General features: G+C 43.5%; 1 protein-coding gene across 9 annotated transcripts in view; it reads right to left on the reverse strand.

The window, feature by feature from the left end:
• The window catches only part of GALNT11 (polypeptide N-acetylgalactosaminyltransferase 11), a 52677-nt gene that overhangs the window by 3216 nt on the left and 35650 nt on the right, over positions 1 to 13811 (reverse strand). For 6 of the 9 annotated variants that reach the window (XM_061587643.1, XM_061587644.1, XM_061587649.1 and 3 more), the window contains 2 exons: positions 9550 to 9654; positions 411 to 548 (listed from right to left, as the gene is read on the reverse strand). In XM_061587643.1, coding sequence (XP_061443627.1) covers positions 411 to 548; positions 9550 to 9654 — 243 coding nt within the window. Of the gene's footprint in view, positions 1 to 410; positions 549 to 1672; positions 1811 to 7592; positions 8529 to 9549; positions 9655 to 13811 lie in introns of those variants that run through there. The other 3 variants (XM_061587650.1, XR_009758240.1, XM_061587651.1) reach the window with 3 other exon arrangements.

The raw sequence follows: 13811 nt of genomic DNA on the forward strand, positions 1-13811 counted from the left end.
GGTACGATGAGGGGGGAGGTATTTGAGAGTGCATGGCTGCACTATCATCTCTCATGCAGCTATCTTTGTGTGGTTCTGAATGCCCATACAGATCTAGAGTCGACTAGAGTGTAAACCCAGGATTGTGTGAATCGCATTCCAGATAAAAATGTTTCCAGTGCAGATGCACCCAACAATGTAACAATGGTCTCTGTACACCTCAGAACTCAGTATGTGCTCTTGCTACCAGAGATTCCCACATAATTTTGATCAGCCCATTATAATTTTATATGCTGTACTGAAAACCATTACTGTGGGATTGTTACTCCATACCTCATTTTTAGAGTTAGAAGTATACCCCTTCACACACACACAACACATACACATACAAGAGGCCTAAAATTGCCTACTCATGTCCACAACTCACTTACCCCAAACACCCATTGCTGGGATCCTCCTGATCCATGGCATTTCATAAGGCGTGGCGGATCAGAAGTGCGTGATTCAGACATATCCAAGCACAGGAGATGGTTTAGAATCAACTCATGATCTTCATTATAAACCCATACCTGTGGAATATTTTTTATTCATTTTAAAACATTTTTAAACCTCTTAAAATATCTTAAGTAGTTACAAAAATACTGACATAAAAACAGTAAAACAGTTTCACCAAAACAGTAATCAGATAATAACAGGGTCCAATCTTATGAATTAGGGAATGCCTGGACAGAAAGATATGTCTTTACAAGACATCTGGCTGAGAGAAGGGCATGCCAACAGCAGAAAATACTCATTTTAGGGTCACTGCCCTGTGATACTCTGTAGGGTTTGATGTCATGAGTAAAATGTCCCCAGGTGATCTTGCAGATCTATCCAAAGGCAAATGGTCCAAGTAAGTCTGGTCCCAAGTTGTTTGGGGCTTTATGTTAGTGACAAAACCATAAACATCTCCCAGTAGCCAAGTGGCAGCCAGTGCAATTCCCTTGGCACAGGTGTAATATATGTGCACTCAGGTACTCCCCTCAAAAACCTGACTACAACATTCCACCAGTCTCAAACCCCACAGAGAACATGCTACTGTAGTCCAATTGTGACATTACTAACACATGAATCATGTTGGCCAAGCTATTCTTGCCCAGGAAAGGGTGTTATTGGCCTGCCAACCTAATTTGCAAATAAGCGCGCTTTGTCATAGAGGCTACCTGGGCCTTCAGTGACAAACAGCATTCCCCAAACTAAGTACCTGTTGCTTTAGAGGAAGTGCCACTCCTTCAGAACCGATAAACTCCACAACAGCTCACCCACAGTCTCCATCTTACCAGGATTCAGTCAGTCTGCTGGCCCTCAACCAGCACACCACTGCATCCAAGCCCCAATTCAGAACAGTCAATACCTCTTGTCCTGGTCAATCCCATTGGATTCAGATTCAGACTCACTGATGTGTTTTTTTCTGTTACAATTAATGTAAAATCTCAGAGCGTTTCCTAGGTATCTTAGTTATACAGGACTCTGCATCTCTACACAGTGTAACTATGCATGACTACACAAGCTAAGATGTTGTCACAGCAATTAGTCATGCTCCTTGATACCCTTTAAATAGATGTGGGGCAGGCTTTCTATTTGTGCGGGTAAGCATGTCCACAAATGAGCACTCCTACCAACAGATTGAAAAGCTGACGCTATCTGCTCACACCTGCACATCAGCTGGTGCTTCTGTGGTGACGGCAGCAACACTTCAGCCAGATCCTCCTCTGACACCACCTCTGGTTGAGCTTCCGATTCCTCCTCCTTGGGAGGATGCGCAAGTGGTGACTCGGGTGACAAGGCAGGGCTGAGAAGTGGGACACAGACCACCTCACTGTCAGACAGTGTTTCTTTAGCTGTAACTGGAACTAATGAGGCGGAGCTAGCACTCTGTAAATTGCAGAAGCTTTCTCTTGTTTCAGCCCCCTCCCACAACAGCCCACTGGGCCACTTCCCAGGATCCCATTCCTCCTCCTCCTGATCACTCCACCAGGAGTCCTCCACAGGGCCCATGACACCTCTCCTGATTCAGATGTAACAAAGAAATAGAGCTGATATACTGATGACACTGTGCCCCCAAAACTCCTAATGACGACAGCTAGATGTTTCATACAGGTATTAAATAGCGCTGGGAACAAAATAGTGCCCTGCGGCACTTCATACCACAACTTCCAGGGGCTGGACACATAAATCCCCCAATGCTATTCTCTGAATCTGTCCCCATAAGTATGAGTGGAAATACTGTAAAAAAAACTGCCCCCAGCAAATGGAGATTGCCCAGGAGAACATTCATTTATAAAAGTAATTATATACTGCCCTCTCACAAAACATCAGGCCAGTGTACAGCAACATAAAAATATTTAAAAGCAATACAAAACGATATTGATAAATGACTGGTTACTCAAGAGACATTTTAAACAGCTGCAGAAGCCTGTCAGCACACACGCACATACACACACAGTCTTCAAGAGACACCTGGAAGTCAAAAACAAGGATGCTTGCCAAATCTCTGCTGGAAGCGTGTTCACAGCATGGGACCAGTGACAGGAAATGGCCCACTTCTGGCTGAGGTGAGTCGGGTCTCTATAACATAGAGGACAACTAACAGCACTCCTCTGGATGATCTCGGTGATGAGCAATGGGCAGTGTTATCAAAAGGTACTGACAGATCAAGCAAGAGCAACAGGGTTGTACTCCCCCTGTCCCTCTCCCAAAGGTCATTCATCACATGCACTGGTGACATCAAGGCTTGATGACTGTGTGGGTGCCTTTGAAAAAGGTTCAGAAATTACAGTTGGTTCAAAATGCAGCAGCCAGAATGTTAACTGGAGCACGGCGCAGGGAGCATGTCGCCCCTGTGCTGTATCGATTCCACTGGAATTACGCCAATGTGTACCTGCCTGGGATTTAAGATCGTCTGCCTTGGATCTCCTCTGCGTGCCTAGAGTGAAAGATGTTAGACTGACAGGCACACTGGAAAGAGCCTTTTCAGCTGTGGCCCCCAAGCTTTGAAATACCCTACCCCAAGAAGCCTGCTCTGCTCCCTCCCTGGTGGTTTTCCGGAGACTTTTGAAAATGATCTTGTTCTGGAGAGCCTTTGGGAGGGACTGCAGGTAGAGCCTGGCATTGGTTTTATGCCTTCTATGTTAATTTTTACCTCAGTAGTCCCTTCAGTTCCACTCCCTATATATGCATATATATATGTGTGTGTGTGTATGTATATATATTATTTTATGTATTTTAATTGCATTTTATGTATTTTAATTTATTTTAATGTTTTTGTGATTTTTATTGTGTACAATTTTATTATGTACATGTTTGATTTTATTGTAAGCTGCCCCGAGTGTCCTATTTTAGGGTAGAAGGGTGGGATAGAAATATTTTAAATAAATAAATAATTTTCTACCAGCATCCTATTAAACTCTAGTTTTCTATGCCTGGCCTAGGGCCACTTTCAGCTGTCACTTTAACCAATCTGTGTGAGTCCATTAGTCCAACATTAATTCATGGAATTTGTGTGGTGATGGCCACTAGCTTACATAAAGTGGATTGGACAAATTCATGGATAATGTCTATCAATGGCTATTAGTTATAGTGGTGATGTACTATTCTCTAGGTTCAGCAGCTGGATGCCTCTGATTACCAGTTACTGGGGAGCAACAGTGAAAGGGGCTTCTGGTTGGCTACTGGGGGAAATTTACTAGACTAGATTTACTTTTGAAATGATCCAGCAAAGGCGGGGTGGGGGGGGGAGAGCTCTTTGGTCAATTTCATGTTTACAGATGTCTTACACCCAGCCCCTTACATCTAGACTAGCGGTTCCCAAACTTTTCTTCCCACAGACTACTTGAAAACTGCAGATTGTCAGACCACGTAGTGATTTTTCTCCAATTGTAATGAGCTATACTGGATGCTGCAAAAAATTTTATTGCATTTTTGTTTTTATTTCTTATATTGTATTTTATAGTATTACAATTTGAATTCTACAGAATGAAATTGTAATACAATAAAGCCAGCCTACACAGATCCCTGATGGAGGCTCGCTGGATATTGGGGTGTAGCAGCCATGCCCATCAGTGCAGATGAATTTAGCTAGCCTGCCCTGCTCCACTCACTGCTGTACCTTCCCCCCCCTTCCCCTTTTCTACATGAGGAATGTTTGAGATTGTCAGCTCTGCACTGAGACAGCAGTGCAGGCGGGGCTGGAAATTCCTGGGTATTTAGCAGGGCGGGAAAGTCCTTAGCTGGCAGCCTGGTCGTAAATCTGCCAGGCTAACAAGGATGAAGCGTGATAAGGGCAAGGCCCTTTCCAAGCTTATGTGCCAAGCCAGAAGTCCAGAAGCGAGGTCAGTAGAGGTCCGGGTTCAATTGCCAAGGGGTCAGTCCAAGATAAGGTTCAGGGACTCTGGAAACACATGAAGCCACTCCTGACGTAGTCAGCCACAAGCTGAAGCCAAGGTTTGTCTTTTAAGGAGCATGTTTGTCAGCAGGTGTAAGCCATCAGCGTTTTGGCCTTAAGTGGACAGGCCTGCCCCTCTTCTGCCTGACCTTCTGCTGTCTACGTTCTGCAGGTGAGGGGGGAGTAACTGTTCACTGGGGGTATTAACACCAGTCCCTTGCCATGGTCAGATCACCTCCTGTTGAGATTTATGCTCTCAGCTGCTTAATAGGTGGGGGACCTATTAAGATGGTCCGCCCTCAGAGACTTATGGATTCAATTGGTTTCCAGATGGCTTTGGGAGATTTTCTGGCCAATATGACTGGCTCTCCTACTGAAGCCCAGGCTAGTCTTTGAAGTACTTGGATGGCCTGGGCTATGAATATAATCACCCCCTCCATTTGATAGAGCCCAGCTGGCTCCTCAGCGCACACCAGAGCTTAGGGCAATGAAACAAGCTGGGAGACTGCTTGAACACAAGTAGATGAAAACTACACACATATACACTTGAACACTGGTGGATGCCCATTACTGAGCTCACTCAGTGGCAGCGAAGGTGGCAAAGATGACATACTTTGCCACTTTCATTGCATCCTAATTGTGTTGTCCTGTAGAGCTTTTCCAGGTAGTGCAGACCTTTTACAGAATGACCTAAAGGAGGTGGTGGAAGCAACGCTGGCTCGCTGTGACTTGTTTGAAAACATTCTGAGGATAAAATCACCTGCATCCAATGGGACCTCAACACCACTGCTATAAGCAGATTAATCTCAAGAGGTGTCCAGAGCACTGTCTAGTCCTGTTGTGTTGGATGAGTTTCAGTTGGTAAGGCTCAAGGATTTGGACAAGGTGTTTGGTACAGTTTGGCTGATAAAAACTAGCAAGGAAGGGACAGCCGGCTGGGCCAGGGAGAGCATTAATGCCTCATTGCGAGAGGGGGTAGTACCTGCCTGCTTAAAGGAGAAATCTAAATCATTATCGGCCAGTCGCTACTGTTTCCTTCTTGGGCGAGGTTCAAGCACGTGGTTGCAGGCCAGATCCAGGCTCTCTTGAATGAAACTGATTTTCTAGATCCATTTCAATCAAGGTTTAGGCCTGGTTTTGGCATGGAAACTCTTTGTTGCCCTGTACGATGTCCTTTGTTTAGAGGGGAGAGTGTGTCCCTATTATTGCTCCTTGACCTCTCAGTGGCTTTTGATACTATCAACCATGGTATTCTGTGCGAGTGGCTGTCTGAGTTGGGGGTGGGCAGTACTGTTTGCAGTGGTTCCAGTCCTACTTGGATGGCCATTTCCAGATGGTGGTGCTTGGGGACTACTGTTTGGCTCCATGGAGCCTACAATGTGGGGTTCTACAGGGTTCAATTTTATCACCCATGCTATTTAACATCTATATGAAACCACAGAGTGGAATCATCTACAGTTTTGGACTGCACTGTCAGCAAAATACAAATGATACATAGGTCCACTTCTTTACATTGGCAGGTGTGGCAGCAGATGTGCTAAAATCAATGTCTGGCCTCAGTAATGGACTGGATGAGAGCCAAAAAACTGAAGCTTAATCCAGATAACGCTGAGACACTGTTAGTGGCTGGTTCCCTAGACCAGATGAGGAGAGGCATGGCCTGCTCTGGATGGGGTTACATGCCCTGTGAAGGAAAAGGTGCATAGCTTGGGGGTACTTCTGGATCCACTAAAGTCACTTGAGGCCCAGGTGGCTTTGGTGGTGTAAAGCACCTTCAACTGGTGGCCCAGCTACATCTCTATCTGGGCAGGGATAGCTTAAGCTTCGGTTGTCTATGCTGCCATAACCTCTAGGTTAATTACTGCAATGCAACATGGGGCTACCTTTGAAAATTGTTCAGAAACTGCAGCTGGTGCAGAATTCAGCAGCCAGATTACTGACCAGAGCAAGATGGTCAGGACCCATAAGACTAATTCTGGCATGGCTGTACTGGCTACCAATTAGTTTTTGGGCCAAATTCAAAGTGCTGGTTTTGGTCTATAAAGCCATATGTAACTCAGGAATGCACAAAAGGCTGGTTAAGTACCCTGCGCTAAAAGTCTAAGATTTTAGAGGGGGTGCAATCCCTTCCAACACCAGTTGAAAATTTAAACTGAAACCTTTCCTACTATTTGGAAGAACATCTGCCTTGCCTGGGTTTCGTTTGTTTGTTAGCTCTTATCCAGCCTATTAATGACATCAGGCCCCAGACTAGGAAATCTGCAACCTCCTTGGGATAGTTTGAAAAGATACACCTGAGCAGCATACCAGACTTGCACCCCCAAAGCTCAATGCAACCTCTCCCAGAAGTTCCAGGTAGATGTCAAACAGCACGAGGGACATAACGCTGAGGAACCCCTTCAAGTTACAGGCCATGGGGTTGAACAAAAATCCCCCAGCAACACCTTCTGCAAGTGTCCCTCCAGGAAGAACCAAAACCACTGCAAAGCACTGCTTTCAATCCAGAGAGGTGATCCAAAATAGAAGCAAGCCAACATGGTGCTCTCCAGAAGTTGCTGGACCACAATTCATCATCCCTCACCATTGGCCATGATGGCTGGGGTAATGGGTGTTGTTGTCCAACAACATCGAGAGGGGACCACATTGGCTGCCCCCGCTCTGGCAGCAGCTCTCTATCTTTCCCAGCCCTCTTACTTAATAGCCTTGTAAAATGGAAGACCCATTAGTTGCACTATGGACTTTCTACACACAAAACATGTCCTCTGCATTTGAAGTATGGCATAGCTGCTAGTTTTCAGTTAGATTCCTTTCAGAATTATAGGACTATTAATTTGTTTCTGCTGCAGCTGCATAAGTTGGGGGCAGACAGGGAGAGTTCAAGATGGAAAAAAGAAAATTCTGGGGGAAACTAAAACCTCTTATGAAATATTTTCTAGAATAACGTGTTGACACTGAAACCTAGCACCAGCGACTTCCTCCTGCTGCAGGGAAGAGGGAGAGAAAGAAAATATGGCTTTTCTATCCAATCGACATTTGGCTCTCCCTCAAGTGGCACCTGGCAGCAGCCATTCCATCAACACTAAATGAAGTATGCCTCCAAAACCACATTGGGAAATACTTTTATTAGGCTAGTAGTGTCACAAAATAGTGAGCATGTTTTCAAGTTCTTCACAACTTGTCAGCAGGCTGCATATTTGTGACATTTTGGCTAGTCCTAATAAAGGACTGGAGGATACTTATGGGACAGATAGACTGGCCCTTAAGCTTTATTTTCCTCAGATTCAAAAAAAGTGATTTGGAGTAAGTCTGCTTCTGAGTAAACATTCATACACTTCTGTCGCATTACAGCATCGCTGTCCCACTCCAAGCAGGCCACGCTACTCCTGAAGAAGACCATATGAGCGGGCTAGGATTCCCAAACATTTTCCCCACTTTCCCGGGGATGGGGGTCCTTTAAGAGGCCTAGTGGGCACTGCAAACCCATAAATGTCTCCACCAGGCACCGGAGGGGAGGGTTCAGCACTAAATGGACAGAGACATCAGTGCAGGCTGGCACCATCGGCAAGATGAAACTTTTATCATGACATCCAAACACAGCCTGTAACAGCAGCTAGATGCTACCCATTATCATACCCACCTTTCCATTTTCCTGGTCAGAGAAAAGAGTGACAGCAATGAATTGAGTCACCTGACTAGCTCTTCATACAGAAAAACCAGGCAATGATACAGCTAGAGGCTGGAGGATCAGGTTATCAACTTGGCCTCAACACCTAATCCTAAAAGAAAGTGTCTGGTCTGGCACAGCAGCCTTACAGCAAGGCTACAAAGACTGCCTACAAGACCAGCTTTGTCAAGCTCGTTCCTCACATGTTATCTAGCAGCAGCCAATGCACAGGCGGCAGCAGGACAGGTGGGTCTGCATCTAGCAGCTCTGCTGAGACCAGGAACTTTTTTGCTTCCTCTGCTCCTTGAATTCTTTTCATTCCAGCTGGTTATTAAGAATCCTGCAGCTATGAACTGGTGCTGGAGTTTGCTTTTTTCCTCCCCCTTTGTAATCACTTTTTCTTTTATGTCATGTCTTTTAGGTTGTATGCTGCTCCACAAGCCTTTTTCAGCCAAAGCAAATCTGTAAAATTATTTTAAAATAAAGATTCAATGTGCTTTAGGCAACCATTTGAGAAGTCAAATCATAGCATGGGGAGGTTTTTGTTTTTTAAGAGAGCCCCAAATCACTTTATTAAAATATGCCAGAGTGTAGCTGCTTAATTTCCTATTGTATTTATGAAAGAAAGTCCCTTCTTGGCAGCATTTTCAAATTAAGCATTGAATACTGAGAGCGAGAAAAATCTGTGTTTACCTTAAACTGGGAAACTCTATTGCAAATACGTATTTCCTGTAAACAGGCATGAGTTGAGCTTTAAAAAGGACTTTTGTTTGACAATCTGAATATATGGGAAAGTGCTAGCAGTGCAACCTTCCCAGTTTACTTCTCTCCCTCCTGCTCCACTTTTTGGGGCCTCTTTTTTGCCTCTAAATGTAGGGGAAATGCCAAATGTGTGTTTGTTTTTTAATCCTGAAACCCCCAAATGGTTGTGTGGTTTTGGATGAGTGATGAAAGCACTTCTCTGGATACTTTTTAAATCAACATTCACACAGGCCAATCACTCTAGTGAACTTATTTCCAAGGTATGGGGCCCTTCCTCAAGGTACATTTTGAAGAACTCGTTTTGGTGCCCAAGAAAAGCCCTGGTATGAACCACAAGCACTGAGCAGAATTCTGGATTTACCGGTTCTGTCCTAAGTAAGTCTGAACTAAACCCCAAAGCCTCATTCTAGCAAGTGATACTGAAACAGAAAAGGATGGCAAAGATTTGTAGAAGTAGCTAATTGATTCAGATACATTATTTGAGTGACCAAACCTGAAATAATGAAAAAGGAATCGTACAAACAGGAAGCCTTATGTGATGTAAGTGTCAAAAGATATGAATGACCAAAAGCTACAGAGAGAGGATATCCATGTAGAGACACTTGTGGTTGTAGATGGGCTTTTTTAAATCTTAAGTGTGGGTAATCAAAGTAAAGCAGCACTGGGGAGATCTAGCAAAATCAAAGCAAGCATAAAGCGTGTGCTGTCAAAGGGCACTTGCCTGATTTTGATCATTGTCATCACACTCTCGGACCACAACGAGTCCTCCTTTCTGACTTGGGTGGCCTTGGGCAACAAGACATTTATTTGTCTGAAGATGTATCAGCTGCAAAGGGAAAAAACATACACACAGACCTTACGACCACTGGAACATTTTTGTAATCACAATTCTGTTTGTTCTTGTCCTATGTCACAAGGGAGAGAATGGAGCATTATAGAAGGGGAGAGGTTTGGGGGGGGGAAATTTCTCAACTGACAGTGGGTTCTGGTGCAACAGCATATATGACCAAGAAATATTTTACTCCAACATCCACAGTGTAATTAGTATTTGATAATTTTAAAAAATGGTAAAAGATATGCATAGCAAAGTGGCATTAACGCACAGGCATTAATAGAAATTTATGTCTGAAACATGTCATCATAACTGCATTACCTTTATCCTAGCAAAACACTCTATTTCTGGGGGAGGGAGAAAGAATCATTGTTAGTTACTATTGGTTTTGATTCCAGGATGTCACAGAACATCATTCTTAAACTGTTGGAATGCCACATCTAGGACATCTGAGGGGGACTTTTGAGGAGGAGAAGAAAATGGTGACCGAAGAATGGCCGCTACCCATTGAGTCCCCATTTTTTATTCCCCCCCCTTCATCGCTTTTCCACTTTAAAAGGGACTGTTGCAAGTACCTGTGTATAATGTAAAAGTTTGGCTCAAAGTTTGCCTATCATGTATGCAACATTTTATCATGCCTTTGTTCTTTACAAATAGCAGTGCACTTGTCACATGCATATTTGTTAACTAGGACTCATGTTTTAATTGGGCCATCTTTGACTTCACTAACTGTTATTCAGATTGAATAAACAAAAATACAGTGAATTTATGAGCATCATGCTCTGCATTCTAAACATTTTAATTACTAATGCAGATCATTTTTCACCTCAGATTATGTTTATTAGGATGCAGTCCAAAATATTGCTGTTGGGGATTCCATGAGCAACCAAAAGACAGGATAAAAAAAATATAAATAAACAGTTGCACCTCTGTCAACTTCAGTTGGGCTCACCTAGGCTTCTTCAACAAACCTCACTGAAACAAACAGGTTTAATAAGACCATTCTGTGAGTTATTCCATGAACACAAGGAGGATTTAATGAAGGGCGATGTAACCAGACAAATGACTCATGAGGGTCTGTTAACTTAAGGAGGGGGGAGGTAAGCCTCACTCAAGGTGCTCATGCTAGTGTTTAAAGCCCTAAACAACTTGGGCCCCAAATATCTGAGAGACCACCTCTTTCCCTACAGACCCTCTTGGGTGTTAAGATCAGCAGAGGGGACCCTCTTGGTAGTTTCACTGCCCTCAGAAGCCCTGAGGGATGGTAGCCCAGGAGAGGGCACCCTCTGTGGCAGACCCTAAGTTGTGGACCTCTCTCTCTACAGAGGTGCATCTGGCAACTCTGTGTACAGTTTTCAGCAAATGGTGAAGATACATATCTTTCCCCTGGCCCTGGAAATCTGAGACGTACATTTTTAGGACCCTGGATGTTTGTGACTGTAAGTTGTATTAATGATGTATTTTAACCTATTGTAATCCACCCTGGGACCTCAGGGTGAAGGGTGGCATGATGATGATAATCTTGTGTGCTCAGATTGAGTCTTCCAGAAGATTACATTCTGTTAGGGTCTTACTGTTCCACCTTTGGTAAGAGTTCTTTTTAGATGTTCAAGATAAAACAAATCATCTGAAAAAATCTGCTAGTATCTTATCTTTATCAAATACAATGCTTGCCCATTTGGATTCTACTTCCAGCTTTCAATGCTGGTTGTATTCAGTGCTAGTTCTATTTATTTATTTATTTTTATTTATTTATTGCATTTATATACCGCCTCATAGCCGAAACTCTCTGGGCGGTTTACAACAATTAAAAACATTAAAAACAAGTATACAAATTTAAAACTATACCAAATTAAAACCCATAAAAACCGATAGGCAAGTTTAAAAAGTACTGTTCAAACACTGTTAAAAAAATGCCTGGGAGAAGAGGAAAGTCTTGACCTGGTGCTGAAGGGTAACAGTGTTGGCACCAGGCGCACCTCGTCACAAAGATCATTCCATAATTTGGGGGCCACCACTGAGAAGATCCTCTCCCTTGTTGCCAGACTCCCACCTTCCCTCGGAGTAGGCACCCAGAGGAGGGCCTTGGATGTTGAGTGCAGTGTATGGGTGGGTTCATGTCAGAAGCGTTCCATCAGGTATTGTGGTCCCAAGCCGTGTAAGGCTTTAAAAGTTAAAACCAGCACCTTGAATTGGGCTTGCAAACATAGAGGCAGCCAATGCAAGTGGGCCAAAATTGGTTTTATATGTTTAAACTGTCTGGTCCCTGTTACCAATCTGGCCACTGCATTTTGCACAACCTGCAGTTTCCGAACCGTCTTCAAAGGCAGCCCCACGTAGAGTGCATTGCAGTAATCTAACTTGGAGGTTTCCAGAGCATAGACAACTGAAGCCAGGTTATCCCTGTCCAGATAGGGGCGTAGCTGGGCCACCAACCGGAGTTGGTAGAAGGCACTCTGTGCCACAGAGGCTACCTGAGCCTCAAGTGACAGAGATGGTTCTAGGAGAACCCCCAAGCTATGAACCTGCTCCTTCAGGGGGAGTGCGACAGGACAGGTTGGACATCCACCATCTGGTCAGATGAACTACCCACTAGCAGCATTTCATTCTTGTCTGGATTGAGCCTCAGTCTCATGAGCCTTCATCCAGTCCATTGTCGCAGCCATTGTCGCAGTTTTACTCAGAACAGACCCTCTGAAGTTAATAGACATTACTTGATTTTAGCTGGCTTACATTGTCCAAGATAGGCATAGAAAAATTCAGTGGGCTCCCCTTAGTTAGGCCCTAATACACTCAGTGCCCACAGAACTTTTTATCTGCCTCATCCTGCTATGATCTCTCACCACCACAATGAAAACCTCTCTGTCTAGTTCCTCCTTTGTTTCTGTTGTCTCTTCAGGTCCATCAGCCATGTCTCCCTTCAGCTCTGTTTTGCAACTTTTCCATTACAATTGCTCAGCCTCCGATTAAGCACACTGAGATGGTGTAAGAAAAAGAAACACTCGCTATTATAATTGCTTCCCCGTTGCAAAGCACTAGGCAATGCAGACAGGTGATTAAAATGGCATCTAACCATACATTAGCACTACATAGACATCATACGTAGCTCTGATTATCTTCTAAGCTGAGCTCCTGGCTTTTGAAGGCTAGAAGACTGAGACTGAGAATTGCCACACAATGTCCATTCAGCAGTTGTAAGGATCTGACACTTCAGTGTGGCAAGCCCTACACTTTGGAACTCCCTGCCCATTGAAATTAGGCAGGCACCTTGTATTGTTTACGATGCCTGCTAAAATCTTTTTTGTTTACACGAGGCTACTCAGAAATGCAAAGCTAACATGCATTTTAATAGGTAGATTTCTTGTTTGATAATGTATTTTAACCACAGATTTTATTCATATTTGGAATTGTTTTCAGGACAACTTGTTTTTAACTTCTGGCTTGTATAGACAATGTTAATTATTGTTTTAACTTTGAGGTTTTGCCAATTAAGCCATATACAAATTTTAGTACATAAAACATAAATGGGGGGGCGGAGAAAGATGGAAAAATACAGGTGAGAGGAGCAAGGAGTTGTCTGCCCCTGTGTAATTTATTTCTACGGTTTTGTTAAAAATGTTAAAAATGAGCTTGTACTGCATTTAACGTAGGAATTACTAGGACAGACATTTCTTCTTCTCACACTAGGACCTAATGATACTAACCACCAAATAAAATTGATCCACAGTAGATTGGAGGACAGAGAAAACTACATACTTCAAAACACCACACAACTTCTGGAATTTGATGCTGCGAGACAAGTGAATACCTGCTGCTTGTAGACAAATACCAGGAGAGGAGAAATACCTAGTTTGTAGCCTTCCAGGAACCATCTGGCTGTCTCTACACTACATGGATACTGTGGCTGATCCAACAGAGGAAGAAGACTCCTGTTCTCCCTCTATAGAATTTACCATAGTAATTATATTTCTATACTAATTTTCATCAAATCACAGAATTGTTGCAATCACAGGCGCAACTCTGTTGATCCCAACAGATTTGTAAGAGGTGTAAGTGCTAGAGACTAGTACTTTTAATCACACACAGTAATCTATAGCCTCTTAAGGCTATTTATAGCAGTTTTCTGTTATCTAATTTATTGTACTACTCTG

This window comes from Rhineura floridana, chromosome 10 (assembly GCF_030035675.1).
Source record: "Rhineura floridana isolate rRhiFlo1 chromosome 10, rRhiFlo1.hap2, whole genome shotgun sequence".
Classification (NCBI taxonomy): Eukaryota; Metazoa; Chordata; class Lepidosauria; order Squamata; family Rhineuridae; genus Rhineura; species Rhineura floridana.